The 27,783-nt window shown below is 31.9% G+C and overlaps 3 protein-coding genes across 4 annotated transcripts; 2 read left to right on the plus strand and 1 right to left on the minus strand.

The window, feature by feature from the left end:
- Positions 1 to 104: 104 nt before the first annotated feature.
- LOC145753620 (adhesion G protein-coupled receptor L2-like) lies at positions 105 to 6,429 on the minus strand. Of its 2 annotated transcripts, none has more exons than XM_082570025.1 (20): positions 6,317 to 6,429; positions 5,960 to 6,053; positions 5,693 to 5,866; positions 5,452 to 5,572; positions 5,114 to 5,306; positions 4,754 to 4,932; positions 4,435 to 4,672; positions 4,036 to 4,198; positions 3,807 to 3,896; positions 3,530 to 3,701; positions 3,196 to 3,436; positions 2,885 to 3,043; positions 2,558 to 2,689; positions 2,158 to 2,341; positions 1,917 to 2,032; positions 1,673 to 1,792; positions 1,468 to 1,577; positions 1,168 to 1,292; positions 865 to 1,013; positions 105 to 758 (listed from the first exon to the last, which is right to left on the minus strand). In XM_082570025.1, the coding sequence occupies exons 1-20, from the start codon at positions 6,359 to 6,361 to the stop codon at positions 582 to 584; spliced, it is 2,982 nt and encodes a 993-aa protein (XP_082426151.1). In that variant the 5' UTR covers positions 6,362 to 6,429; the 3' UTR covers positions 105 to 581. The 2 variants fall into 2 exon arrangements, with proteins under 2 accessions (XP_082426151.1, XP_082426161.1); XM_082570035.1 differs by having other exon boundaries at positions 861 to 1,013.
- A 1,427-nt stretch (positions 6,430 to 7,856) lies between these two features.
- LOC145763515 (uncharacterized) lies at positions 7,857 to 10,905 on the plus strand. The gene is made up of 13 exons (XM_082574978.1): positions 7,857 to 7,964; positions 8,040 to 8,111; positions 8,205 to 8,327; positions 8,425 to 8,499; positions 8,579 to 8,678; positions 8,759 to 8,956; positions 9,100 to 9,439; positions 9,562 to 9,731; positions 9,815 to 9,860; positions 10,019 to 10,226; positions 10,383 to 10,423; positions 10,557 to 10,717; positions 10,811 to 10,905. The coding sequence occupies exons 1-13, from the start codon at positions 7,857 to 7,859 to the stop codon at positions 10,903 to 10,905; spliced, it is 1,737 nt and encodes a 578-aa protein (XP_082431104.1).
- A 1,870-nt stretch (positions 10,906 to 12,775) lies between these two features.
- On the plus strand, positions 12,776 to 25,217 carry LOC145754728 (uncharacterized). Its single transcript, XM_082570836.1, has 8 exons — positions 12,776 to 12,898; positions 13,078 to 15,937; positions 16,168 to 16,605; positions 19,147 to 19,250; positions 19,742 to 19,843; positions 20,694 to 20,759; positions 23,898 to 24,032; positions 24,431 to 25,217. Exons 2-8 carry the CDS (start codon positions 13,081 to 13,083, stop codon positions 24,689 to 24,691), a joined length of 3,963 nt encoding a protein of 1,320 aa, XP_082426962.1. The 5' UTR covers positions 12,776 to 12,898; positions 13,078 to 13,080; the 3' UTR covers positions 24,692 to 25,217.
- Positions 25,218 to 27,783: the final 2,566 nt, after the last annotated feature.

The following is a 27,783-nucleotide window of genomic DNA, read 5'->3' on the forward strand; positions in this document are numbered from 1 at the left end:
GTTTACGCTTTTCTATAATAATTTTAAATTTATTGCGACTTGTTGCAAAAATCATGAATTTATTTAAATGATATACAAAAATTACTTTTGAATTGATTGCTTGCTTGTTTGTTTTTTTAAATTAATTGAAATATACAAAATTACTTTTAGGACATGAATTATTTTTAACTGAATAAATAGAAATAATGGCACTTGATACAAAATAGCACAATTTTTTATAAAATATACAAAAAATATAACAAGACATTAATGTATGCGGAACTTGATTTAAACTCAATACAAAAAAATAGTACACAAATGTTGAGGCGTTATACAACTTTTCTAAATACAGAATATAGAAAAATTCTTTTTACAAACAGTGTGGTTTTAAATCAATAGATGGGTTTGTTTGCAACAAGGCTGCAAAGTGTTCAAGTCTGTAAAGGATGTAGCAAAGTGAAATTTATGCATTTCAAAAGACCTAACACAAGTTTTAATAATTGACATTAAAAAAGTCTTTTGTTGCTTCGTAGCATTGCCTAAAATGTTTAATAAACAAAATATACAAAATAGATCCAAATATTGCAAATTCCTTTATTCATCTAAACATTTTGCGATGTTGAAAGGGTGGTTACCGCCGTACTTCTTCGTCTCCAAGACCGCAGCATTCCCTTATTAAACGCAGCTCTTATGCTTCCCGTACTACTTGCTCTTCTGCGCTCCTCATGGCCGTGATGGATACGGTAAAGCTGGATTTGTCGTTTTAGTGCGCGCCAAACCTAACCAAAGTATTCGCATTTATATTATACTAAGATTTTTAAAAGTATCTTAATTGCCAGGTATATCTATTTTAGACTTTTATTTGATATTTAATAACTTACATACCTCCCCATTAAAAATGCAGTAAACAAAAAATATCGCGATTCCTTGGAGCGAATTCAGAACAACAAAAATCACTTGTAACGCATAACTCTCAACCCCAAGCATACCACATATCCAAGGTATTCCTAGTATGGGAAGCAGGACAGCAGCACCTAAGAAAATTTAAATATTTTTGGTCCTAGTTTTGTCATCATTTCTTGTGTGAATACATGGCAACATATAATTAGGCAAACTATAAAATCTTGTTAAACAAAAAAAATGTTTAAAAAACTAAAACTAAATAGAAAATAAGGAGTTACTGCTTACCCTTTACTGCAGCCTTGACGTCTTTCAAGAAATTAGAATCGTTGATTGTAATAGCGGAAACTGTTCTTGGACGTTCTGCTACCTTCATTGGTTGATAACATTGAGAAGAAGTTCGAGAATGGCTTCTAAAATTGAAGTTTTTTTAGCATTTTAAAAAACAAAGGTTTATATGCAATTTATGTACATTTTTTTGCCTTTTTATGTAAATATTCTTGTTCAAATTACGGTCAATTTAGGTAGGCTAGTTTGCTGCAAATACAACAAGTAAACTTTTAAGTTTTTAGACATTTTTTAGCTTACCCGCGCGTGATCACGTGACCGTGAAGACCCTCGGGTTGTGACAGTGAGTCTCTTGTAGGGTCTGGCCCAATAGAGAGGTTATCTCTTTTTATTGACGATCTTTGTTCAGACTAAAAATATAAGAGTAGAAATTAGATAAAAAAACAGTCTATCAATTTTAATACAGTAGATAGCCTATTTACTGCAGCAGCATTGGTAAACCCACCTTTATCTTTGGCTGATATGTACTGGTATGTAGGGAACCGTTTTGAGAATGATAACTGATTGGATTGGAAGTTTGAGACGACTTTATGGAGTTGCTACGATCCGATAATTTAACTAAAACCTTGAAAATAAACGGTGATGCTTAACAGTATTATAACAAGTTTATAAAGTATTTTTATTATTATCACACCAAATTCGCATCACCAGTGTTGAAAATCATTTTTTAAATAAAGTCTGTAGTTTACCTGTACTACTTTGCATAGGATGACAACGTTGAATAAAATTACGAGTATTGCTGGAATAATAAAACTCCATGTCATTCCCGAGGCCGAACTTAACCAGCATATCGCATACGAAGGTTCTGTAGAAAATAACTTTAGTTAAGCGAGCATGTGAACACTTTATTTTCTCATAGAAAAAGTATCTTGCTATCTATCTTCAAAACTTTGAAATATTTTAAAAAACCCTAAAAATTTCTAAACATACCTTCAGGTAAAGGTGGGTATAGTAATTGTGATGGTTCGCAGTGGGCTGGCTGAGGTTTCTTTTGTTGAATATAAGTTCCAGTGGTTAAGCCATATCCGGCAGCAATAGAGAGATTAATGGCTGGAAAGCCCCAACCTATTGCGTACATCCACCATAAACGTTCAAACATTGAATGCACAAAAACCTAATTAAAAAAGAGCATATAAATTTGTAACGGAAAATTTTTAAAAAAATATTTAAAACAATTTAACATTACTGGTATATTTAATACCAAAAAAAAAGCATTTTTAATATTGCCTTTTTTTTCCTTTTTTTAAAGTTGCCTTTTTTACAGCACTTCTTTTATTTTTATTGTTTTTAAATAAAATTAGTTGTTTTATTATTTCAATTACATAACTACCTGGACAACGTAAAGATATAAAAATATTCCTTCTACCAACATCCACATAAAAGAAGCAAGTAAAAAGTAATGTGTAAACAAAGTTGTTAGAATACACAATGTGTCGTTGTACACTGCATAATCTGCGCCAAGCTATTAACAAAAACATTAAAATTTTAAGAGCTATCATAGAAAACAAATCTAAGTTACCTAAAGGTCATATTAAACCTAAGATGAACTTATATTAAGTGTTGTTTCTCTTTTAATTATAAATAAGTTCAGTGTACAAGAAACCTTATATTTTAGCTTAACTAACAAATAACAATTAAGGTTCTATATATAACTTACCTGAATAAGGTGCACGAATAGTAAAGCTACAACCAAGTTCATGTGAGCTCGAATTCGTTCGTTTCGAACGGTGTTCCGCACTTTGCAGAAGATCAAAAACGAAAGGGTCAAGCCTATCACTGAAAGAATGGAACCCGTGTATTCCACAATATCTAACCACTACAACACATAAAATAAGTCAGAATCAGTTAAAATGTGTGTTTTATACTAAAGATGTTTTAAAGACTGTAAAGAAACATGTGCTTAAGGTACCATACCCTTACTGTATGATGATTGTATGACTGGACTGTATGACTGGTTACATTACTTACTAGTTCTTGCTGTTTGGTGGTGTTAACGCTGGACTGATATGGCATCATGAAAGCAGCGAAATTGGTTGTGTGGTTACAGTGACACGTGACCCCGTCGTTGTCGACCTGTGTCACGTGACATCCACTGTTTTTCCAAGTTTTAGTTTGCTCGTCTAAATATTCGCACGCAAGACAGCGACGGTTTGTCGTTTGGCCGTTATTGTCGACACTCGTGAAATTTTCATCCTCAGAAAATTTTATTCTAAGGTAAAATATATATTTTGATTTTTACAAAAGCTTTTTACGTGAATTAAAAGGTTTTTGCTTTTTTAAGATTAAAGAAAGTTATATTTACTTGTACTTGACGGGAACTGATATCTTCTCACTATTAGCCCGAGTTCCAAGGGACACTATCCCACCTTTTCCTATAAAGGTCCTGGCAAAAATTTGATCGGTCCCATTATCTCCAGGTCTCGCGTTAATTTTGTTCATCATTTCTCGCCATGATTTATAGTGCATGGCATAAACTAAAATATATAAATTAGATAAAGCAAGTGTAAAGATATGTATGCATTCAACGAAGTTCATAAGTGTTAAAAATAAGCCATTTAAATCTGGTTTATGTTAAAAACCTTTATGCTCGGGCAGTGTTGTATCTAAATCGTCAGCCCAAATAAGAACATCATCAAAAGCAAACACCACATTCCCAGATTTGGAATTTCCTTTAAATTAAAAAATAAAATTTAGTGAATTGTCGGAAGTTATATACGCATTAGAGAGGAGATGCCTGCACGTATATACCAAGTATTGCGTAACTAGATCTACCCGTAATACTGAATCTTTGATTATTTTAGAATTTACCTTCGTTATTTTTTGGAATCCTAACCATTTGTACAGAAAGTTGGTTTTTGTTGACGTCAGCTTTTTTTGAACTATTAAGTATGGAGTCAGCCGCTGTACCGACGAAGGCTTCATTAGTCAGCAATAATTGATGCAGTTGGTTACCCGCCATTCCTCGCGGTTCCTAAGCAATATAACATAAAATTTCAAAGAACTAATCCTTTATAAATGTAAGTATTAGTTGGCCATGGTCATTGGCGGTATTATAGGTAACTGTATTGAACTTTTGTTTTAATGGATATCTTATAAATTAATCTACAGAAAAAGTACATACCAAACGGTGTACGTGGCTATTTTTTATGGTATAAAAAAGCTAAAAAAATTTAGCCTTCTATCTGAATTATTAACTTTAATGCATACCTGTTTCCAAGCTGGTACGCTTGAATCTCCAATTACTGTATCAACAATGCCTAGGTAAGAATCCAACATGCTTTTAACCACACTGGGACTTCGTGGGTTATTTGACAACAGCTTTGCACTAATGTCGCCTAATTGCTGTTGAATTTCGAGCAAGGTTAGTATTTGGGATGCGCTGGTAGGCGGATTGGTTTTTATATTCTGATTAATTGTTTTCGTAATTTCCGAAACTTTGCCATACCTTTAAACAGAGTTTAATTAGATGCTTATAACTTGTTAATATAGCCTGTTGATTTTGTTATAATATACAATAGCTACATACTCTGCATCTTCGCATAGTATATTTATGATCTCCTCACAATGGTCGGATTCTGAAACGTCAGGACATAACAAGGCGTGAAGATATTTATAATTTAGTGATAAGGTCAGAGTTAACTTCGTTTTTATTTTATATTCTTCTGATGTAACATTATCAGACAAGCCATGAAATTTCCGGTACGCCTGTAGAAAACAAGGTTACAATTGAGTTTAGAAGATTTGGTAACGTTATTATATTTATTTAAGATACGTTAGCATTATCAAAAAGGCAAGCAACTGTTTGCATTAAACAATATACATATTTCATGCAACCGAAATTTCAATGCAAAAAAACAAATAAACTGCTTAATAGCATAAATCTTACAAGAGTCACGATCTGCCACTCAGCAAGTGTTTGTCCTAGGTTGCAATTTTTGTTTTCGTAATTTGCTTTAACCAGTTTACGCCATAGGGGGTATGTTACTATCGAGCAACTCTTACTATCGGGCAACCGACCAGTAAGGCTCTTGTAAGATTCAGTTGTTTCTTTTGGTCCAATTGCACAGTAAAATATATCTCTAAATTAAAAATTACTTATGTAAAAAATGGAAAATACTACATAAATGTGTATACCAACATTATTAAAACAACTATAACTTCATGTTAAAACTAGAATAGCAAAAACTAATGCTCGTAGATATGTTTAATAAATAATCGACATACTTTGATTTAATTAGCTGTTCGTAAATTTCTTTTTCCTTTTCCTTTTCTTGATTTTTAAAAGATTCCATTTCATCAGTTATTAATTCAAGTATTTCTACTCCGTCGGCTGAACCTAATTGATCTGAATGTATATATAAGGGTTTTTAGTACTGTTATATATACTTAAGGCAACAACATTTGTTTTAAAGATAATAACAAAATTTATAATTGCTAAAATTAAGTAATTATTACAACCCCTTACCAAATTCTTTGAGCTTTTGTTGAATTGTGTAATTTACTAAATCTAAGCTCCAATAGTTTTCGGTGACAACATCGTCCAAAAGCTGCGTTTGCACTTCTTTTTTTGACCCGTATAACTTTACCAGAAAATCCATGTGACTTTCAAGCTTTGCATTTAAACTATCTGGGTAAAGACCTTAAAACATATAGGGTATTTAGAAGGATATGTCAAATTAGGAAATTTGAATTATAAAAAATAACTACACGACTATTTTTTAGAACTATTTACCAGCAGAGGGATTGGACGGATTTGGATAATCAGCATAGCCAGATGAGTAACCATTGTCGCCTCTGTATTGCGATGTTACATTTTGACACAAAAACTACAAAAATAAACCCTAAAAGTTATTTGCAATAAGGCTTTGTATTGAGGCTTTGTTTCTTAACTTTATATTAATATTTTCGTAAAACAAAATTCAATTTTACAAAACATATGTTTTAAAAGTAGCTTTACAAAATGCTCATTAAATAGTTACTATACATATGGTTAAAACATTGTTGCGTAAAAAAATATTTTATTTAAATCTTTAGTTTAATAAAAAATGTGCATATAAATTATTGGGATTAATTTACAGCTAGAACTTACCAAAATGATATATACTTGACAAAGTGTTTGTAAAAAAACCTTCATTTCTTAAAATAGATAAGTTACTGTTATATTCTTTATAATTTTTTTTGTTACATGTGGGTTAAAAATATCTGAAATAACAAAATAAGTTTTAAAAACATGATGACCATAATCTCCCTTATCTTATTTATTATCAGGTATCATTTTGCCTTGCCTTCTGCTAGCTAAAAATCTACATTGCCTGATCTAACAAAAACAATCTGACTCATGTATCTCAAAGTTTAGCATTAAATCAAGAAAATTTGTTGCCACTCGTTACAAAAGGTGGTAGGTGCAAATGGTATCACAAACATTCACTGGGTGCTGTTTTAAATGTTTCAAAGGGAAGCAGGCTGGGGTCAGTATTACTCATTTCCTATATCGCTGTGTGGCCACTACGCTTATATTCTCACTTGCGGAGTGTTATTGAAACCAACTTGTCCCTTGTATATACAGGAAGCTGCCAATTTTGTCAAAAGCCGACTACTGCACACTGTACGGAGTAGTTGCAAGGTTTTCTATTGCCATTTAATTATGGCAATCAAAACACAATTTCTAGTTTAAATATTTTATAGCGCTGTAAACATTATAGCTTCAGGGCTCTTGGCCTTGCAACAAACTATCCAGATAGGCTTATTATTACATCTACATAAGTTCAAAACAAAATTATAGATTTGGCATCATAAAACGTCTTTCGCAATAACTCCATCTAAACAATGTAACAAAGTCCATTAAAAACAGTTAATAAAAAGTAATGAGAAGCATACTATAATAAAAGGGTAAATGGGCCACTAATTAACGATAATTTGATAGCACCATTTTCAGAAAATTCTACGTCACAATATAGTATATTCTTTTTAACTTCCGGTTAAATGAAATTCGCTGCTGATTACTTCCGGAATATGCCATCTGCAACTTAATGGTGACACGTTATTAATAATTATTTAAAATAACTGGTTAATCATCTAATAATGACTAATCGCCTAATTTTGACGTCATCAAAAATGTATTATGACAATTTTTAAGCGTCTATATATGGAAATATTAAATGCATATATATCACACTTTATGCTACTTTATAAGATAAAAACTTGTTGTTTAACTGTATTGTAATCTGTTTGCTTTGTATTTACTCTCGCGCTATGGCCCATTATCTAAAGTCGTTATAGCCTACTGCGACTTGAAGGAAAATAGTTTATCGTCTCATCACACCTCCATTGGTAATTTCATTGTTTTCACGTCTGAAAATTGCACCTAACCTTATCTTTACTCTTTGTAATTAACACGTTGCTTTTTTTCTCTATTGTTTTGGATTTTACCTATACTGATAATAAGAAAAGGCACTGACAAAATTTTTCGAATTTGTTGTGCCTAAAAAAAGGTTCATGAATATTCAGGTCGTAGTTAGTTTTCCAATCTAACCAAGGTAACGTTACAAAAGCAAGTAGAGAAAAACACTGATCATAAATTCCGTGTTTGTTTACAATTAATAAAGCTTTTAGGCTAGAGTCTGTGAGTAATGGTCATACGGGTCAAGTCAAGCTTCTCAACAGGCCGAGTTGCTATTGCTAAATCAGGCCAGCAGGTGTCATCACTAGAAAAATGGAAGACAGATTGGTTTCACGAGGTAATAATAAACAAGTTTTCCCCTATTTTTAACATCAATTTCAGCTGTTTTAACATGATGTTTGCCTAAATGCAGATCAGCGAACTATTTCAAGTAACTACCGACCAAATAGGACAAAGTTATAGCACGACTCCGACTCTTGAAAAGGTTAAAAAAAACAAATAAATAAACTGCATTTTGTGTTTCTGTTGACATTAAACTAAATGAACCATTGAAACAGCTTTTAACTTTATTATTTAGGCACGTGCAATCGAAAGCAAGGCAAGGTTAAGTATTGTATTGTCACTTATTGAACGATATTTTCGAGGTCAACTTACAGTAACGCCCAAGTACATTAAACCAGTTAATTCAAACCTAAACAACGTAAGTTTAATTTTTACTTTAAAATCACATTTATAATAATTTTTGGCATTAAAATTAAAAATTTTTAAAAGTTGTACTATTGTTTATTTTCATATAGTCTTCGAATGCTATACTTGTTCAAAAGAAACAAGATGTTCGTTTTATGCCATGGACCATGGTAAACCCAAAAGAGGTAACTTTTTGTAAAATAACTTTGTTAATTATTCGATAAACTAAGGAACTTCCAACAATAAAAAAATTTTTTGTTTTAGGTTTGTCCAGTTGATTATGTTCATCAATCTCGAAATACTAAAAAGCAAACTTGGAATATTGACGAAGCAATGGACATTCTTACTTCAGCAGATTCAACAGGTTAATATAATTCACAATCTATATTTTAAAGTTGCCATCTATTTCTGCCAGAATTATTAAATGTTGTTTGTTGTACACAGATGACAATCTTCTATCGGACGAGGGTAGTACATCAAATGAATCCCCTTGTAATGACCTTACTCAGATTGATAAGGAATCTCTTGTGAAGGCTCCAACTCTAAACAAAAACAAACCTTGTTCAAATAACACTATACTTCTCGTCGTTCGGCCTTCTAATAAACTTAACATTAGTAGAAAAAGAAAACACGAAAATGGAGGTAAGATTTTAAACCATGTGCATTAACTAAAGTGAACTATATACAATCTTATGAGTTATATTAACACCGCGCATCACTAATTGGTTAAACTAGTGTTAGCTTCAATCAAATTTCGACACATAGAGTAAACGTTTAAATTACAGATACTATCTACATCGAAAACCAAGAGAGGGAAAATAACAAATTTACTCCGAATAAAACTCTTGCACCAACGCTGATTCGACTACCCCGTGAACAACAGCTGTCAATCATTGAAAAACTAGCCAATGAGCGCCAGAAGGAAAGTATAGGCTCGCCTACTGTTCGGAGAAAAAACGAGAGGTCAACAAGTGTTGACGAAACGACAAAAATAAACTTCAAGGAAAAACTAAAAAATGGAAATATGAAGGAATTAAAAAGATCGAGGTGTTTTTCACAACAACCAAATGAGCATAGGCTAAAAGAAAATCAATTCAAAAATTGGAATAGGCCTGGACTTCTAAAGTGGGTATTGTTTAAAAATTTGTTTCTACCAAATTGTGTGTTCATTTTGTCCTTAAAAACCTTTTATTGATAACTCCGTTCTTGTACTAGTATAGAAAAATTAAAACAATATTTTTAATTAGAGAGAATGACGACGGCCTTATAAAACTAGATGACATTTTTGCATTGAATGGTGAAGATGACGTCACGCTGACGTTAGATGACGTCAAGGCTGCTTCGTTCGACGTCCAAAGCAGTTTGTCTTCCCTTTTTCCCTCGTGTGGCTTAGAAAGTGGAATAGGAAACGAATCAGGTATGACGTATAGAATGATGAACTTTACCCAAACTTATACGTAAATGGATTGCGAAATGTAACATTGAATTTTCTATTTTTAGAAACTTTAAAAGGAATTCTAGAAGCAAGCGACATCGTGAATAGGCCGTAAGTTTAAATAGAACTTCATATAACATTCTATTAAAAATCCGCATGCGGGCACAATGACTTATCAACTTAGGTTGTTTTTTTTTTATAGAATTAATTATATTTTTTGAGTACTGTTAAGTAACGTTTATTTAAAAATACAATACATACATTTACAGGCAAAAAAGGAAATACAATAAGCAACCCAAACCAGTTTCAATTCTGCTCAACAGTGAAAACGAATTTCCAAAACCCACCTTGCCGTATAATCAGCTAATTTACCTTTCTTTCAAGGAAAGCTCTTTTCTTAGTCTTACAGTTCGACAAATTTATAAATTTATTACAACTACCTTTCCTTACTACAAAACTGCAAATCAAACATGGCAGGTAGGTAACTTATACTACTAAGTTAATGACCAAAATTTTTGCTGTATTATCTCGTTCTAGCGCACTGTTTTTGTCTATTCTATTATTTCACAGAGTTGTTAAATGCAAGGTGTATATGTTTCTAAATAATATTATTACTGTTTTTTTTCAATTTAGAACGCCGTTCGACATCAGCTGTGCTGTTGTAAGGACTATATGTAAGTTCAAAATATGATAATTCATTGTTAAGTGCAAATAACCAATAATGTAAAACAAATATTAGTGATAAAACATGCTATAGTAACGCGAACAAAAAATGAACTGTTTTTAATAAGTGGTAAAATTTTGCAGAAAGATAGTGAACCCTGCCTCCCAGCAGGGCGAAAAGCCGAGTAAATATGCATGGAAAATAAAAGACGATGAGTCGATAAAGAAATTAGAAACTGAGATGATAGCACATTTGGCAAAGGGAAAAGATTTAAAAGGAATTCAAAACGGGATGAAAAATACTGGTATCTTTAACATAACATAAATATTTTTAACTTTTTAAAATGCCATACTAATATTTTAGTTTATTAATAAAAAAATATTTACTTTTTTTTCAGAAATGTTTAACGAAATATTTGGAGACATTTTGCCTCAACTTAACGGTGGTGCTCAAGATACAATTTTTTCTGAACAATCTAGTAACATTGAATAAAATAAAAAAAAAGAAAACGGGTTTTAAATAATAACACATTTTAATGCAATTGAATAAATTTTTTTAAATTTTTGTTTAAAAAAATTATTGTATTACAAACCTAGAAGGAAATCATATTTTCATGTAGCCTATTACTTTTTCTTGGTTGTACTTTGATATAGTTGCCCAGTCGAGTCTTGATCTTCTATGCTTAATATTTCGTCCACGCTTAATAAATCGTAGCTTGGCTCTTCTGAGGTGCTGTATACAGTACTTGCAGATGCAGAGGTATTGCTGTTAGATAAGGATAAACTACATGTATCATCGTCGCCTTTACTGCGTATTAAGTCCTGTATAAATGATGTCATCATATCGTAGGGCCTTTGTGGTCTTTTGTATACGATCATTGTTGTAAAGTCCTGGAAGACGCTTAAAATTGAGTGTTTCTCGAAATACCGCTGTGCTCTGTCGTAGGGGTCAACGAAATCTGGAAACTTACTTGGCCTTGTGTAGGAAACCCCTTCCCCAGCATTCATTGTTTAATTTTAACCCAAAAGTATTACTTTCAAACAACTAAATCTACCTTACTGTATTCGCAGATGCTGTAAAATTTTTTGGTTTGTTTTAAATGTTTAAAAATTTGGTTAAAAACAAGAATTTAATTTTCTGTTTGTTATGTCATAAGTGTTTGTTATTGTTTTATTTATAATAATAATTATACTATTTTTGTTTTCTGTGCCAAATTGTTTTTATGTATTTTTTTAAATAAAATGTTTTAATGTAAATTGCAAAGTATTTCACAAAATATTTTTTTTAACATTTTGAAGAATGTTCTGATTATTTTTAAAATTGGTTTACGGGAGTACAGTAGATTTCAATTTGTTAAAATAGATTGAAATTAGAAATGTGACGATAGATATATTTAAAATTTAACTTGGCCGAAAACAACAATTTTTTAAACTATGTTTCTGTTTGTATTAGAATTGCAGGAGAAAACTTTTAAAATCGAGTAAAGTCTGGTGGTCCTTACATATATGACCTAATTAAAGTATCAGAAAATATTATTAATTTTGTGGCACTAGTAAGTTGATATTTAAACTGCTAGATTATTTATAAGAACTGGGATTTTAATATTGTAAGAGTCCTAGTTATTTTTCCCCACCAGGATTTTAAAATATGTAGAAGTCCTAGTTATTTTTTATTAAAGGCCTCGTTTACGTATAATTTGAAACAAACCAGACCTTATGTTAACCGAAAATGGTTTACCCTAATTTGCCAAAACAAAAATATTTACTTGTTTTTAATTCTGTACATTTTGTTGTTGTTGACAGTATAATTTAAATTGGCAATGCTATCATTAAAAACAAAAAAAAATATATTAGTGGACTAGTAATATAATGCAATGGATAACATTTAAGGAAGCACTGTACCGCCTAATTAATAACCTTCTAACTTTAGCTATGACGCATAATTGTTGCAACATTTCCCAATGGACTTCTACCTAGAACAAACAAATATTTAATTGACCTTACCAATTAATCGTTAAACGTATATGATTATCACAAAACATTACGGACGGACCTAATAATTATAAAATTGTGTCAATCAGTTGCAGCTGTTAAAAGGTATTTGAGTTCATTATGTCGCCTAAATTATGCAATTGACTAGCGCTAAGCTGTCCATCAATTTGATTGTCTTTAGTCGTGTATATTGCGTTTAACTAAACTTAATTGTAACAGATATACTTACGAAATAGATAATAATGTAAAACTAGTCGCTGAAATAGTGCAGGATTAAGTCTGTGTATTATATTAAACTAGAAAAACTTTGAACTTCGTAATTAGATCTATTAAACATAATCTAGATTAGTATTAAACTATTTAAAATGTGTAGTTTTAGATTGGTGTAGCTAAAACATTAGAATAAACGATCTCATCTGTACATTTTCATCAAAACTATATGGTCATATTTATACTATCTTGTTTTTTACTTATACCGGACTTCACGATAAAAGGTACATTAGTGTCACTGAAAGTGGACAAATAGTTATGTTTAAATTAGGATAATTTTATTAAAGTTACCAAGTTTTTTAAATAAACAGTTAAAATATTTTGTAAAATATTTAGTTACTTTTAATTTGTATTTAATTAACAGTAAATTAAAAAAATTACCAGTTTATTTTGTTTGTGGCAGAAAATGGCAGATTTAAATCATTCTGGGATAATAACAAACGAGCTCAGAGACAAAAATGTTGAATTTTGGAACAGAAAAGGAGTCATAAAAATGGATCCAAAATGTGAAGAGCGTTGCAGTCACACCAACATCCCACCTTCCACTATGATGACCTTGGCCATGGAGTTGTTGATTTCCAACAGAGGAAAGGCTTCCAAGATGTTCCGCAAGGGAAGAGAAAGGGCGCAAACTCCCGAGGACAACAACGGATCGAATCTCGCGCAGATGTGGGTCGTGCCGGGGGCCGAGAGTTTGTCAAGGGGGGAATCCCCGAACATGGCCTCTCACCTGAAACCTTCGCTTGCAAATTCCGATTTTGTTTTTCGGACACCAACTACCCCAATACAAAAACCTGAGTTAAAAAGTGACAAAATTTTGGAAAGTTCGAATACTAACAATGATCTTGACATTTTTAAAACTTTTTCGGTCGCCGACCTGGTTGGCTCTCAAGACCACGTGATCTCGTACTCGGATTCTGAAAACGAAAATGCAAAACCTGATGACGAAAAAAAAAACAAAAAGCAATCGAAACGAAATAAACAAAATCACCTAATAGTCGACGTAGGTTCTGAAATTAATTGCAGTGCCGCTAATAGGAGTAGCCCGACTTATGAATCAATAACACCGCTAAATCAGCATGAAAGTAATGCGAAGGTCATTAATTGCGAGGGTTCAAGTAAGTGCAATGACTTGTTATCGTTAGAACAAGACTTAAATAGATTTGTCGAAATGGACATACCCAGTAGCAAACAAACCATCAGCGACGACATTACAAAAGTGCCTTTGAAAGATGAGGTTAATTCACAGGTCGAAAATAACACAGGCAAGCTGCAGAACTTCAAGCATAGCAGTTGTACTGAAGTTGTGTTAAAGAATAATAGCAACAGAAGTAAGTCGTCGGACAACGATTTTCAAGACCAGCTTTTGACACAGTTAACCGCTCAACTAAGTAAGGATATTACTGCATCGGATAAACTCGATAGTAAAAAAGCTGTACGAAAAACGAGTTGCCCACTTACTGCAAAACGTCGGATTGTTAAAGAAACAAGAATTCGTTCAAAAAGTTTGCAACCGGAACCCAAGAAAAGTGACGTCAGAACAAATTCCCCGGAGTATACGTCATACAATTCAAATCCCTGCAGCCCGCCTCCTCCGACATCATCAGTTCTGTCGTCATCGCTTTCGTCATCATTGTTCTCTCTTTCCTCTCTGGGATCTGTATCTTCGACTTCGCTTCCAGTATCTTCCGTAACATCAGAGAGACCAAGCATGGCTTCATGTGCTAGCTTGTCTCCTGATAGTGACTTTTTTGGCGGTAAATATTCAGTTAACAAAGTATCGAGAAATAAAGAAATGTTTAATAACATTAAAAAGGCAAATTCCTTAGGTCAATACGATGATAGAAATACAAAAGATTTCAATAACAACTTAACGTCACGGGGCTCTAATAAAATAACTGCATTACGGAGCCCTATAAATAGAAGTAGCGGCTGTGCAGTTGGCGAGGTTCTTACGTCACCTAACTCTATCAGTATTGGACAAGATAGTGTATCCAATTTAAATACATTAAAACACGTTGCTAAGAGAACAACAAGAATCAGCAGTCAAAGTTCAAACGGATCTGCAGACAGAAGTCCGTCCAGAAAAGTTATCCACGAATACACGGAAGTGCTTCCTGAAACTGAGCAATGTAAACTAAAGGGCAGTGTCATTTCAAGAGCAGTTTTCCCAGATAAAGACGACTCGACGAAAGCCACCCCGGTACTTCATTTGCAGAATTTATCAAAAGCAAAGTCGCTAAACAACTTAAGTAGCGCAGACGCTAACATGTTGTGCTGTTTTAAAACAAGTCCGAAGGTTCCTGTCAGAAAAGAAAGCAAAGAGGCAATTCAGCTGCTTTCTGGAAATAAAACCAGTCAAAAAAACACAAAGATAATTGAACAAGGCAGCGCAGTAGCTAATATCAATACTTCAAACCTGGAGAAAACTGAAAACATTGATCAACCCGTTTCAACACGTTGCCATTCGCGTGGCTGCACGATCTCATTATCTAGTATTTCATCGGATAAAAGCAGTCATCTTAAAACCGAACCATCTAAACAACCAAAAGAAGAAACCGTAATAAGCAAGCAGTTACAAAAGCAACAGTCAGCAATGCTTACCGAAGATTATTCGTTACTGGATGAAGTTGTTCAACAAATAAACGATATTCATCCACGTGTTCGGGTCGTTAATGGATCCAAAATTTCACTTTTGGGTGAAAGATTTCCTACTGCAGCTACGACCAGTCATTCTCAACAAGCAAGGCCTAGAAAAAATGTTGCAATCTTTAATCAGAATCCACTAAATAATCGCCAAGCTCGAGTTATTGAAACTCTATCATCACAGCAGCAATCTCAAGTTTGTTACACCCAGAAAAATAACAACAATTGTGATAAGAGTAATAGTATAGACACTGCAACAAACGTGCCGTTGAGAAATTTAAGTTCCATTAAAGATTCACCGGAAAAGAATGATGGACAGCTTAAAGTGTCACCATGCATTCTGGATAACAAGGCTACTACTAACCCAGACTATGGCTGTAATATTGAAAATAATTCTAAACTTGGAAAGAAAAAAGATCAACATGAAATCGTTGCTGTAGATAGCAATATAGCTTTTCAAGGCAAATCTACGACAAATCAGGGAAATAAAAGTGGTATAGAAAACTTCAAGACATCTAATACTTTAATTGTAGAACATAAAATTGATGAACAACAACAACTTAATCCAGAAATTGTCCAGCGTTCATCTCTATGTACAACAACAATGCCATCTCAAGGTAAGTTTTTTAAGTTTGACAGGAACACCTAAATGTTGGTAAATTCTTGGAAATTAATCAACATTTTGTTGAGTAAAAAAGGAAGTCAAGCCTAATGAGCAATTACCGGTAATTTAATATACTGTATATAACGTAAACTTTTTTGTGGCTTAAGCAATTCAAGCTGTTCGTTAACTAACTGTTTTCCTTTGGCAGGTTAATTAGTTACAGTTACTATTATTTTTCGATAGGTGCAAAGTTCAGTTCGACAATGCAAGTGTCGCTACGCGCGCCAAGAGAACCGCAACGTCAGGTTCAATGCAATCGAGTTTTGCGCAGATCTCAATCAGGCGGGCCAAGAGTTAAGAGTCCAAACTTTAACGAAGTTCACCCGGAATATCGAAAATGGGTAAACGAGTGGTCAACGTCGTTTGCTTGCTACAATCCAGTAACAAGCGATAATTTTCGAAAAAATGTCAACCAATTTAAAAAACTGGATTCTGAAACGCAAAACTTGTCTAAACAACCAGCGCTTCGCACAAGAAGCACGGAGGCTCCAGCCAGTTTAAAATACAATACTGATTTGCGTCAAACTCGCTCGACTAGTTCAGCGTCAAATGAAGGTTATGAGAACGGTCAGACAAAAAACGAAGGTACGAGAAAGGAACGACATGTTCGATTTTTACCAAGTAAGTAAAGTTATTATATATTACGATTTAAGCATTGGATTTAAGGCAGAATCTACGGCTGTTTTGTTTCGTGTAACGCATTGAGAATTTACCAAAATGAACCGCACATTTTACATGTGACTCGCCTGTTAAAAAAACGCTATAAAAACAACAAAAAAAAACGTGTTGCGTGTGAATTGTATCTCGGGTTCTGTTTACGACCTTATTAATTGCCATATTTTGCAAAACCGCAAATTTAATTGCTAATTTGTTCACCCGAATTGGCTTAAAATTTATTGGCCAAGTGTATAATATTTCCGCTTTAAACCCTAAAAGCTAGACTGTTTAGAAAGCTCACATCCTCATAACAAAAAGAACCTTAATTTTTATATGACGATTAAAGTGTAACCTTTAATGTAAGTTATAGTCGTTATGAGTTTTATGAGGCAGTAGTGGTCATTTGATATATTATGTTTAACTGCATTTAATGATCAACTAACTCTAAGTTTTGATCGTTACATCGAATCATTTAAAGTTCAGCTATTGTAATGTTTGCTGAGCCAGGTTTTTAACAATAGGAATTTGCTTGGTGTTGATGGCAATAATAAATAAAGTTGAATGTATTTCTGTTTGACCTAGATCATTTTTTTGTTATTACATTAAAGCATAGGCGTAACAATAAGTGATGATAGGTTAAAGTTTCTTAAATAGTATTTTCGTAAATTTGTTATTATTCCGGAAAGTACTGATACTCAGTTACTGACCTATACTTTAAACAGGCAATAACACTTTAACAATTATATTAGTAAACGCCGTGCAAAATAGCATATTTATACAGGGGCTGTTCTGGTGATATGTCATAGTGTTAATTTCCCAGCAGTAAAAGTGGTAACAGGGGGCGTTAATTAGTTCAAAAAAAACGGTGTCGATGTACTTAAAGCGAGGATTTTGAGTATTTTTTAACAAGCTCTTGAATAGTTTATCGGAATGTTGAAGTTTACAGCCGTGTTGTATTAATGCAGATAATAATCGATAATGAGAGGCCAGTGTACTACGTTGTTTGTAGAGCTAGCAAAAGCTGCCACGCGTACAAAACAGCCTCGGTCAGAACCGGACTTATTCTAATATACTTACACAGGCTTAACGGAGCGTTTACAGTTAAGGGCCCCGCTTTAATTACACAAAATCAATTGTGAATTTCACAGCAGGGTTGTGCCCTAGGCTTTTGACATGCGTAAAGCTCGTGCGATAAACAAAAAGCTACAAGAGAAAGCTTGTTCGTAGTACTATAGTATTTTAAGCGTTTTGTGGCGTTTGAACGCTGTATAAATATCAAGCGTGGTTTAGCTTAAGTTAAAGTTGCCTTTTGTAAAATCGCCTTGTGCAAACAACAAGTTTTTTTTGATGAGTGTTAGAAAGTAAAATCCGAAAGTCGATTTTGCAAATCCAGCTAAAATATACATAATTAATATTAGCTTACACAAATAAACAGATTTGCGCGAATACTGTGGAGTGGATTACAATAAATTTCTCATTTTGAACCGTGAAACAGTAATGACCACTAATCGTATTTGGTTATTTAACATTTAAGCTCTAGGCAAAAACCAGACGATGGAACAGTTAGGCGTGGGGATTATGTATTCGTGTTTACGTCAGACTGAACGCATTTTAGACCACAAAAATTAACAGGTATGCCTATGAAACTAGTTTAATGATCGTATGTTCAAGTCTAGTTGTTTTTTGAACTGCGGTAAGGTCATTGGAGGCATTTTACGAGAGCTTAGAAACGTAGTTAAAACTGTTGCGTTCCTGATCAGACTGCCGCTGGCTGCCTAATATAAAACCACATGTTATTACATTGTAACGAACTTTTCAAAACAAGGCTTAGTTAAGCGAATAGTGTGGATTAGTTTAGGCAGTAACCGGTTTAATGTTTGTGAGCTTAGCTGAAAAGAGTAAGCACGCGCATACCAGTTTAACATATACGGCGAACGCTATCGTATATCAATCATAACACCTTTAAATTAAAAGTTAAATCAAAGCGCTTAAGGATTAAAATTACACCTGGCATTGTGTTTTTGTGTAACTTGTAAAGTGAGAAAGCAAATACACTGCTATCGACAAACACCACAATAAATTAGTTGAATGTCAAACGTTGATTGAAGAATTAGCCATAAATCAATATGAAAAGTTGTCGCTAGTTTACTTGAAACAGTCGAAGCCTACGCGACACCATTTCCCGATTAACACGAAACGCAGGTGACCCGACGTCGAGTTTTGTGGTAAATATTTGACCTGGTTAGATTGCCTTATTAAACGTGATTCCCAGACCATTCGTTGTATTTTCGGATTAGGAAACGATGTGTTTTTAAAGATTTAATGGTTAAAACCTAATATGCACCGTTTAAAGGTAAAGGTCGTACACGTAGTTTAAGAGGCTAGACATGCTTTTAAGTTTATTAATTGTAATTTTTTGGGTTTGAGCGTTTTTTTAGCATGTATTTTTATAATTTTTAGGTTTATAGTAAGATATTTAGTATTAAGATTAATTTGATTTCATAGAAATGGTGGGAAATGAAATAGAAACAATGAAACCTTTGAATTCTGTTTCACCCACAAATAATGAAGATGATGAAAGTGGAGTCATCGAACCACCATCCATGACGGTAAGAATATATTATAAGATTTCTATGTTATTTTTAATTGTAGACTCGCTATAAGATGGCATACGCTAACTGAGGTTGTTTTTTTTTGGGATAAATTTCCGTTATACGGCACCAGAGATTTACTAATGACTAAGAATTTTAATTGTTCTGTATTATGGTAGCCTTAAGAAGATACATCTAAGTATTATTTTAAAATTTCAATTTAGTTTTATATTTAATAGGTAAATTAATTGACTAACTATTTTAATTGACCAAATTGCTCTCATTAAAATTAAATGAACTCGCCAATTAACCTACGTGGAACCATCTAACTAACGACCATAAAATAATTTAATTATCGACAAGGACCTTAACATATATGTAGTTCTTGCCTAGTTTTCATGAAATTTAGCAACACCTATTTAAAATGGTTGCAATGTTATTTTAAAATCTTTAAACCAAATTTTTTTTTACGTTTTAACTTATTAGGTTTTACCTTTATTTCTTTTTAGGTTAAAGATATTCGAGCTATGTTTCATGGTGGAGCTGACTACAAAAACTACGCCAAGCCAAGAAGTTTAAGCAGCAGCAGCGGCGGGTCACTTAACCGACAAGTAAGTTTATATCTCAATGAAATCAGTATTCCTCGAAATCAAAATATTGATTCTACTTATATTAAAACGTGCTGGTCTATAGATAAAATCGTGATAGTAATTGCTGTACGTACATAACCGCACGTTTTCGATTCATTGTTTATCTTGTACTTGTTACAGTTATACTTTTACAGTTTCGTTATCGGTTGTCAGCTATACTGATCAAAGGTTAACGTCACGTGATTTATGCGAATGGCACGTGACAAAATTGTAAACGTCACAGTTGCTTACGTAGGTTCGTGCATCGCCTGAGATGCAATCTTTAAGGTTTAATACGTTTGTATAACATAGCCAACCGGAAGAACGAAAATTTTTGAATTTAAATATTTCATTTTAATTTGTGATTAAAATTAGGAAACTTATTTCCATTACCGTTTGCTTTAATTAATACTAATTAGTTTTAAATGGCGCAAGTTACCTAAATTTACATTTAAGATCATATCGTCCTAAATCTTTTATTTAATGAGATGTTAAAGTAGTTGTTAAAAGTTACAGTTTAAAAGTAAAGGTTTACCTATATACATATATTAAACTCGCGGGATATTTGACATTTTAAACAAAATACACATTGTTTAAGAAATATTCTAGTCATATTTTTTATACAGAGAAAGCACTATTAAATTATGATTAGTCACTGAAAAGATTATTGATTTATTAATTAACAGACGTGTCTAATTTATATTAGCTAATAAAAATGTTACGTGCTCAACGCACTTGAAAGTTATAATATACAGTTTACGCTACAGTTTTTAATTTGTATTGCTTACTGAGATTTTTTTGTATTGTAAAAATTAAATTGTTTTTTCTTTAGATGAACCGCTCAAAAAGTCATTCTGAATGTAGTAACAATGAAAATGTTGACGAATCAAAACATGAGGTAACTTCCAACAATATTGTTGTAAATTTATTTACTAGAAATGTGCAACGTAGCCAAAAAAACACAAGAACACAGTGCTCTAATATGGTTTAGAATTATCATACCAAACATTGGTAAATATTTGTCGAATGAATATCACCGGAGAAAGTGTATTGGCTATAAGAACGCCTTACAAACATAGCTAGGTACGGTACATAATACACAAACGCCCTAAAATAACGAACAAGAATAAAATAACTACATCTCTTGGGAGAATTGCTTTGTCAGATCGTTTGCCAAATATAGGAGTGCACCTATCAGTTACACGATATTAGTTATTTAAAGCCCTATATAAGGAAAATGAATTGTTATTAACTAAAGTAAAATCGTAGAAGGTGCGTAGATGTTTTTTAATCTTGATTTATAATTGATGATGGTTTTTAAAAATGTTCCAATACTGCGAATATAATTTTTATAAATGTTAATGGCCACTACGTGCTGGTGATATACCCAAATATATCGCTACACAGTTTTCAACGTGGACCGGTCTGACACGAATTAGTAATTAGTTAGAACATAGCGACTATCTAAATTACCAAAATATGACGTTGGTTTAAATTTTTATCTCTGGCACTAACCGTAGCCAAAACGTTATGAGACAGAATTATTTAGCAGTGTTATAAATGGTAAATTCTGGGATTTACGTGCGAGTTATAGTAATGTCTATAATAGTGAAATATCTTACGTATATAGTCTGTACCTAGTCTAGTCTTTAGACAAGCTTTTCAGAGAAATATATGGTCATCTGTTACATTTTACGTAGCTATATTTGTAGTCTAGGTTAAAATAGCAAAAACAGTAAAATCTTATATGTTAAAAGACTTCATTATGTCCTGTTTGTTTACAGTAAGTTTGGGTAAATATTTAAGTCATGTTGCTGCTCTTGTAAGGTTAAGTTATCGCTTGCATTTGTCTTTTAACGGTTAAATCAAATGTAATCTGTTTTACCCAGAGGCACAAGTTGTTGTTGTTTACTAAACAGTTGAAGAATAATGAATTGCGAAAGGCGGTATGCGTATAAAGTAAACGTGCATTACACGTTTTACATTACAAGTTTTCTGTTAAGACTAGAGCCAGGTATTAGGTTTAAAATTAAAAATTCCCGGTTCAAGAATTAAATATTGTTTTTTTGACCCAATTTAATTTGTACAAGATATTATCAACATTTTAATTTTAAAAAGGTGTAAAATTATTTTAAGAAAAATAAACTGTCAGCTAGCTTCATATAAATTCTTCCCACGCGCAAGTGAGATATTAATCTGCATAAAACGCTCCGACATCGGGACGCTTAAAGCGCTTCGATTACCCTCAACTTCTAGAATACTAGAGTTGTGACGTTTACAAATGACGCGGTCCGATCTTAATCTTATCGGTTTTCGATTAAGCAGATTGCGAACAAAAAAAGAGCAAAGCCCCAAAAAAGTTTTCGGTGAAAATGCGGTCGTTATTTTAGTAGGTGAGTTCGACTTTTTTTGTCAGTCGATACCTGGGAACTGGTAGGCTTAACACCAGCAGCTCAACCACCAAATTTGCGGTCAATTGAGTGTAATGGCATGACGTAATCAATAGCGCTTTTGTTGTTGTTTTTTGTTCGGGATTACGTAATTTGCCCTTCGCTCGCTTATTGCCTATATAGCTAAGGCGGAAATTGCAAAAGGTTATAATTGATTTTGTCCCTAGTATTTGTTTACAATTTAGCTAGACAAAGGGGCGAGATTATAAAGGGCATGCAGGGTAATGCAAGTTAAAAATAATGCGATTTAGCTTCACGTGAACAGGTTTTAAGATAAAGTTAATTAAAGCTAAATGTTTAAAATAAATAATTTACAGGCCACATTTTATATTAAAGTGGAACAGAATTTACGTCAATGAGAACAATTGTCACGCATTAGGCCCAAATTGTATTTATAGAATAACAATTATGAAGGATTTATATAAAACATAGACAGCTGTTTTGGCCGATAATTGCGTTCGAAAATCAATAAACAGTAAAGATGACGTCACTACAAAAAATGTGTCATACAATTACTAAAAATAATCATTTACGCAACGAGAATACATAGTTTGCACAATCTTACCTGACTCGCCAGTTATGTTAACGGTTGAAATAACTAGAATCCAATGTTTGGGTAAACAACTTATTACTGCGAGCACTTTAGATTGGCAGGAAACAAAGCATATCCGTTGTGTTGCAAGGCAATAAAATTAAAACTCGTGATGGATATAGCTTAATATGGGTTGCATGACGTAATACATGTTTTCCTCTATAACTTTTTTCCGAGTAATTAATATATAATGAGTCAGTTTTACTGACGCTGGGCTATCAATTACTCTTGGTTAGACATGTGTAGATACGCGAGTTTTGTTAGTAATACAATATTTACTTAGTATGTGATGTCAACTTAATTGATTGGTTTAGTACCTACGTCGTTTTATTTAGCCGAGCTTGATTTAATCTTCAGTTAACCTCGCTTTTGGGAAGCTTAACATCTACTTTTTACAAGGCAAGTTAAATGTTTGTCAACTAGTTAAACGGATATGTCAAACATTGCGTGTCGAATAAGGGCCAGCTTATAAAGATATAATCAGCAGAGCGTATATATCCAACCGCCTATTAGTAATAGAAATAGATTAAGTTAAAAATTTAACTCAAAGTCACTTTTTCCTGAACGTCACATCTGTTGGGAATTAAGTCATTGAAAGGGAATCGAAATAGATCTTTTACGATACAGGATGTCAGTTTTTAGACATTCGTTTAATGTTGATAACCTAAACATCCTTAACTAGTAAACAAAGGGAAGAATAACCACACGCTTTACCAATATTGCGTTTAAATTTATAATGCAAAGAAAATGTCAGTTTCTTAGAGAAGAAAGTTGTGCAGTTGCTGTATTACAATGCGTCATGTCACCACTTAAAATTCGATGTTGCGTTTTATGATTTAACTGGGCAACTAAAATTTATATTTTTAACTTGTTACAGATAAAAATCTTAAATAAGGTTTAATAAATTTTTGTTAAGCTAATTTAAATAACAAGAGATATGACTACTATGGCTGCTCCGGTCACCAATAATAACCAATATCCTCCTGACACGCAGGTGGCGCAACAAGTTATGAGTCTGTTTCAAAGTGCACTTGACATCGAGAAAGAATTGACTGTATTTCAAGATGAAAACCAAAACGAAAAAACTCAAAATGTTGTATCCCAAAACAACGGAATTGAAAAAAAAGCTGTAAGTTTTTTGGCGATGTTATGGTTTTATACTTTTTTTAAAGTTTGTTGTAATGTCCAAGTCTTCTAACTCTTAAAAATATATATATTTTTTTTGATTTAATTTATGGATAAAATTTATGAGTTTACTAACAATCTTGACAAATGTATATTTATATAAATATATGGAAAACCTTTACATATTAAACTATTAAAAACAGAAACTTTTACATCGTTAGGATAATCTAACTTAAATACCAGTTCCTAGTTTCTACTCTGTAATACATCACATAGAAAGTTCAATAGGGCAAAAACTTTAAACGAATTTGAAATAGTTTTGTAACCAACAGCACATATTTCTATTTTGCCTTCCCGCAATTAAAAAACCTCATTTGTAACATTGATATTTATATTTTGAAGCCTACACCCCCACCAAAACCACCTGTTAGTAGAAAGCCGAAACGACTCGGAAATGGTGTTTGGCCTCCAGTTAAAGATCAAAACAGCGAGGTAAATAACAACAAACCAGCTGAACCTATCCAAGCACCCGCAGCAAAGACAGAAACTCCAGAAGACATAAAAACCTCAGTTAACAAAATCAAAAGTGAAACACAAAATGTTGCCTCGTTCGACGAGTCTTTGGATCAATTTTACGACGTTTTGAACGACCTGACGTCATAGGACAAACGTGGTTATGACATGTTGTGTACAGTTGCAACAGGGTAATACTAGTCGCCAGCATACTGTGGCTTATTACGACCAGGTCACATTACACGATAACAAACATTAAAGTTTAAAGAATGACGGATGGCTAGATTTTTTTGACAAGGTTGTACCACTAATGAACAACAGTGCTCTAACCTAGTAATCTTTGTCGTTTTTTGTTTATACATAATTTAAAATCAAGGCTACTTTAATATTTTTTCTGCTTGTACATTGTTGCACAAATTAGTTATCTATTTTCGATTTTGTTGCTTAGCTTATTTATATAAAAAAATATTACTTTACAGTCCACCTCCTTTTAAATATTTTGCCGTATCTTAGTTTTTGTGAATACATTTTCTTTGATAACATCCCGAATATGAATTTAGATGTTGTTTTGGTTTGTAACTTGCATGTAATATTTTTTGTTTACGCGATGTATATTCTAAGTTATGTAATAAATTAATATATACGTTTATTTAATATAATAAATTTTGGAAACGTGTATAGTTTTGACTAAAATACTTTTAAACTATCATATGGCCAATATACAGATGTTGTTTATTTGATATGCTTTGAAGGTGGTTATTTGTAGTGAAGATTAAAAGGGAAAGAGGTTTTATTTTCTGTCAACGATGTGTTGTTTAAAAAAAACATCAACACTTTTTACCAAAACACATTTATACATTAAAATTACAACGTTCATTATCATTTACCCGTGTTTTGACTTTTAGTATAACTTTTAGCAAAACTTTAGGCAAAACGTAGTAAGAAAAAAAAACTACATAATACTTTTAAAGTGAACAAAAAACACCATTTTAATTTTTTTTTTTTTTTAAACAAAATACTCCATATATATTTGTAAATTGTACATTTGATAGCTTTTTTTAACAACGACCCCTGTAAATCACTTAAAACATTTATAAGTTTTAGAAATATACATTTAATTGTTGTCCTTCACCAGCGTAACCCACAATGGTCCATTAAGAACTTAGTAGGCAGTTCAGTAACGATGTATAATAGGCGATCTATAGCAGAAGGTCGAGGACACGACCAGATGCCATATCCGGCCATGTCTGGCTAACACTCGAACGCGCGATGGTCGCATTATACCCGAACTGCCGAGTATGGCCCATGTGTGGCGTATAGCAGGTAATGCAATGGTCGGGAACCCGACCAAATGCCACACTAGGGCCTAGCATAGGTAATGCACGGCAACAAATGCCTAGCATGGGCCGGGCTAATGCCAAGTCTAAATTTTTGACTGGGTATATACGTAATATATAAAAACGCTATTAAATTTGTTTTTATTGATTTTTTACAAGTATTTCTTTTTATTATGGTTCGAAATCTTAGATTTCGAAACATATTGTTATTGTCAGTGTATTTATTATTATTATGGTTCGAAATCTTAGATTTTGAAACATATTGTTATTGTCAATTTTATTATGGTTCGAAATCTTAGATTTCGAAACATATTGTTATTGTCCGTATATTTGTTTTTATTTTTATTCTTACTAATCCGAATTTTGAAATCGAATAACTTTTGATTTTGTGTATATTAATTTTTAAAATTTTAGTATGTTGTTTATTATCATATTGCGTTTCAATCCTCTTATTTTGATAATTTAAATATTATTAATTAGTAATTAATAGGTGTTTGTTTATTAAAATTTAGAGATCGTTATTAAGTTTTCAAATTTTGGTCAGTTATATATCGTAATATTAATAACTCGAAAATGGTTTAAAAATTTAATTTTTGTTTGTTTATTATATTTAAATTCTTGTTTGTTTATTAAAAATTAAAGTTTGATATTAGTCATTTAAAATTTAATATAATGTATTTTATGATATTAGTAATTAAAATACATGTTTAAAAAATAATTTTTGTTTGTTTATTTTATTTAAATGCTTGTTTATTTATTAAAAATTAAAAATCAATTTAGGGAATTTAAAATTTAGTAAAATGTATATCTTGATACTAACAACATAGAACTGGGTTATGTAAAATTCTTTTACAAAGATATGTAAAATTCTTAGTTAAGGTGTAAGCATATTTTTTTATTTATAAAAATTTATGCTAAACATAATCAAATAATTTCGAACCATATTTTATTTATCAAATAAATCTAGTTATTTTTATTCTTACTTTTTCGAATTTTGAAATAGAATAACTTTTGATCTTGTATATATTAAGTTCTAAAATTTTAGTATGTTTTTTATAATAATATTGTGTTCCAATCCTCCTATTCTCAAAATTTAATTATTACTAATTACTAATTGCTTGTTTATTTATTAAAATTTAAAGATCGTTATTAATTCTTCAAATCTTGGTCAATTGTATATCATAATATTAGTAACTCAAAAATGAATTAAAATTTTAATTTTTACGACTAACTACTAGTTAATAGGTGTTTACTGATTAAAATTTAAAGATTGTTATTAATTTTTTAAATCTTGGTCAATTGTATATCATAATATTAGTAACTCAAAAAAAAAATTTAATTTTTATAACTAATTACTAATTAATAGGTGTTTGATTATTAAAATTTAAAGATTGTTATTTATTTTTTAAATTTTGGTTAATTGTATATCATGATATTGGTAACTCAAAAATGAATTAAAATTTTAATTTTTATTACTAATTCTCAAGTAATAGGCGTTTGTTTATTAAAATTTAAAAATTGTTATTATTTTTTTTTAATCTTGGTCAATCGTATAATATTAAATGATTTACATAAAAACGAGTTAAAAAATTAATTTTTGTATGTTTATCATATTTAAATGCTTGTTTATTCCATAAAAACTAAAGATTGTTACTTAAGCGCAGAACAATAAAAAAAATTATAATTTTTTAGTGTAATAATTAAAAAAGGTATACGTAATATTTGATTAAATAGTTCAGTTAATATTTTTAATTGGGTTATGTTTGTCTATAAATTTATTTACAATAAAGATTAATTTTAAAAATAATCAAATAATTTCGAACTATTTTTTATTTATCAAATAAATCTAGTTATTATTATGGTTCGAAATCTTGGATTTCGAAACATATTGATATTGTCATTATA

The sequence above is a fragment of the Corella eumyota genome, chromosome 1 (genome assembly GCF_963082875.1).
Source record: "Corella eumyota chromosome 1, kaCorEumy4.1, whole genome shotgun sequence".
Classification (NCBI taxonomy): domain Eukaryota; kingdom Metazoa; phylum Chordata; class Ascidiacea; order Phlebobranchia; family Corellidae; genus Corella; species Corella eumyota.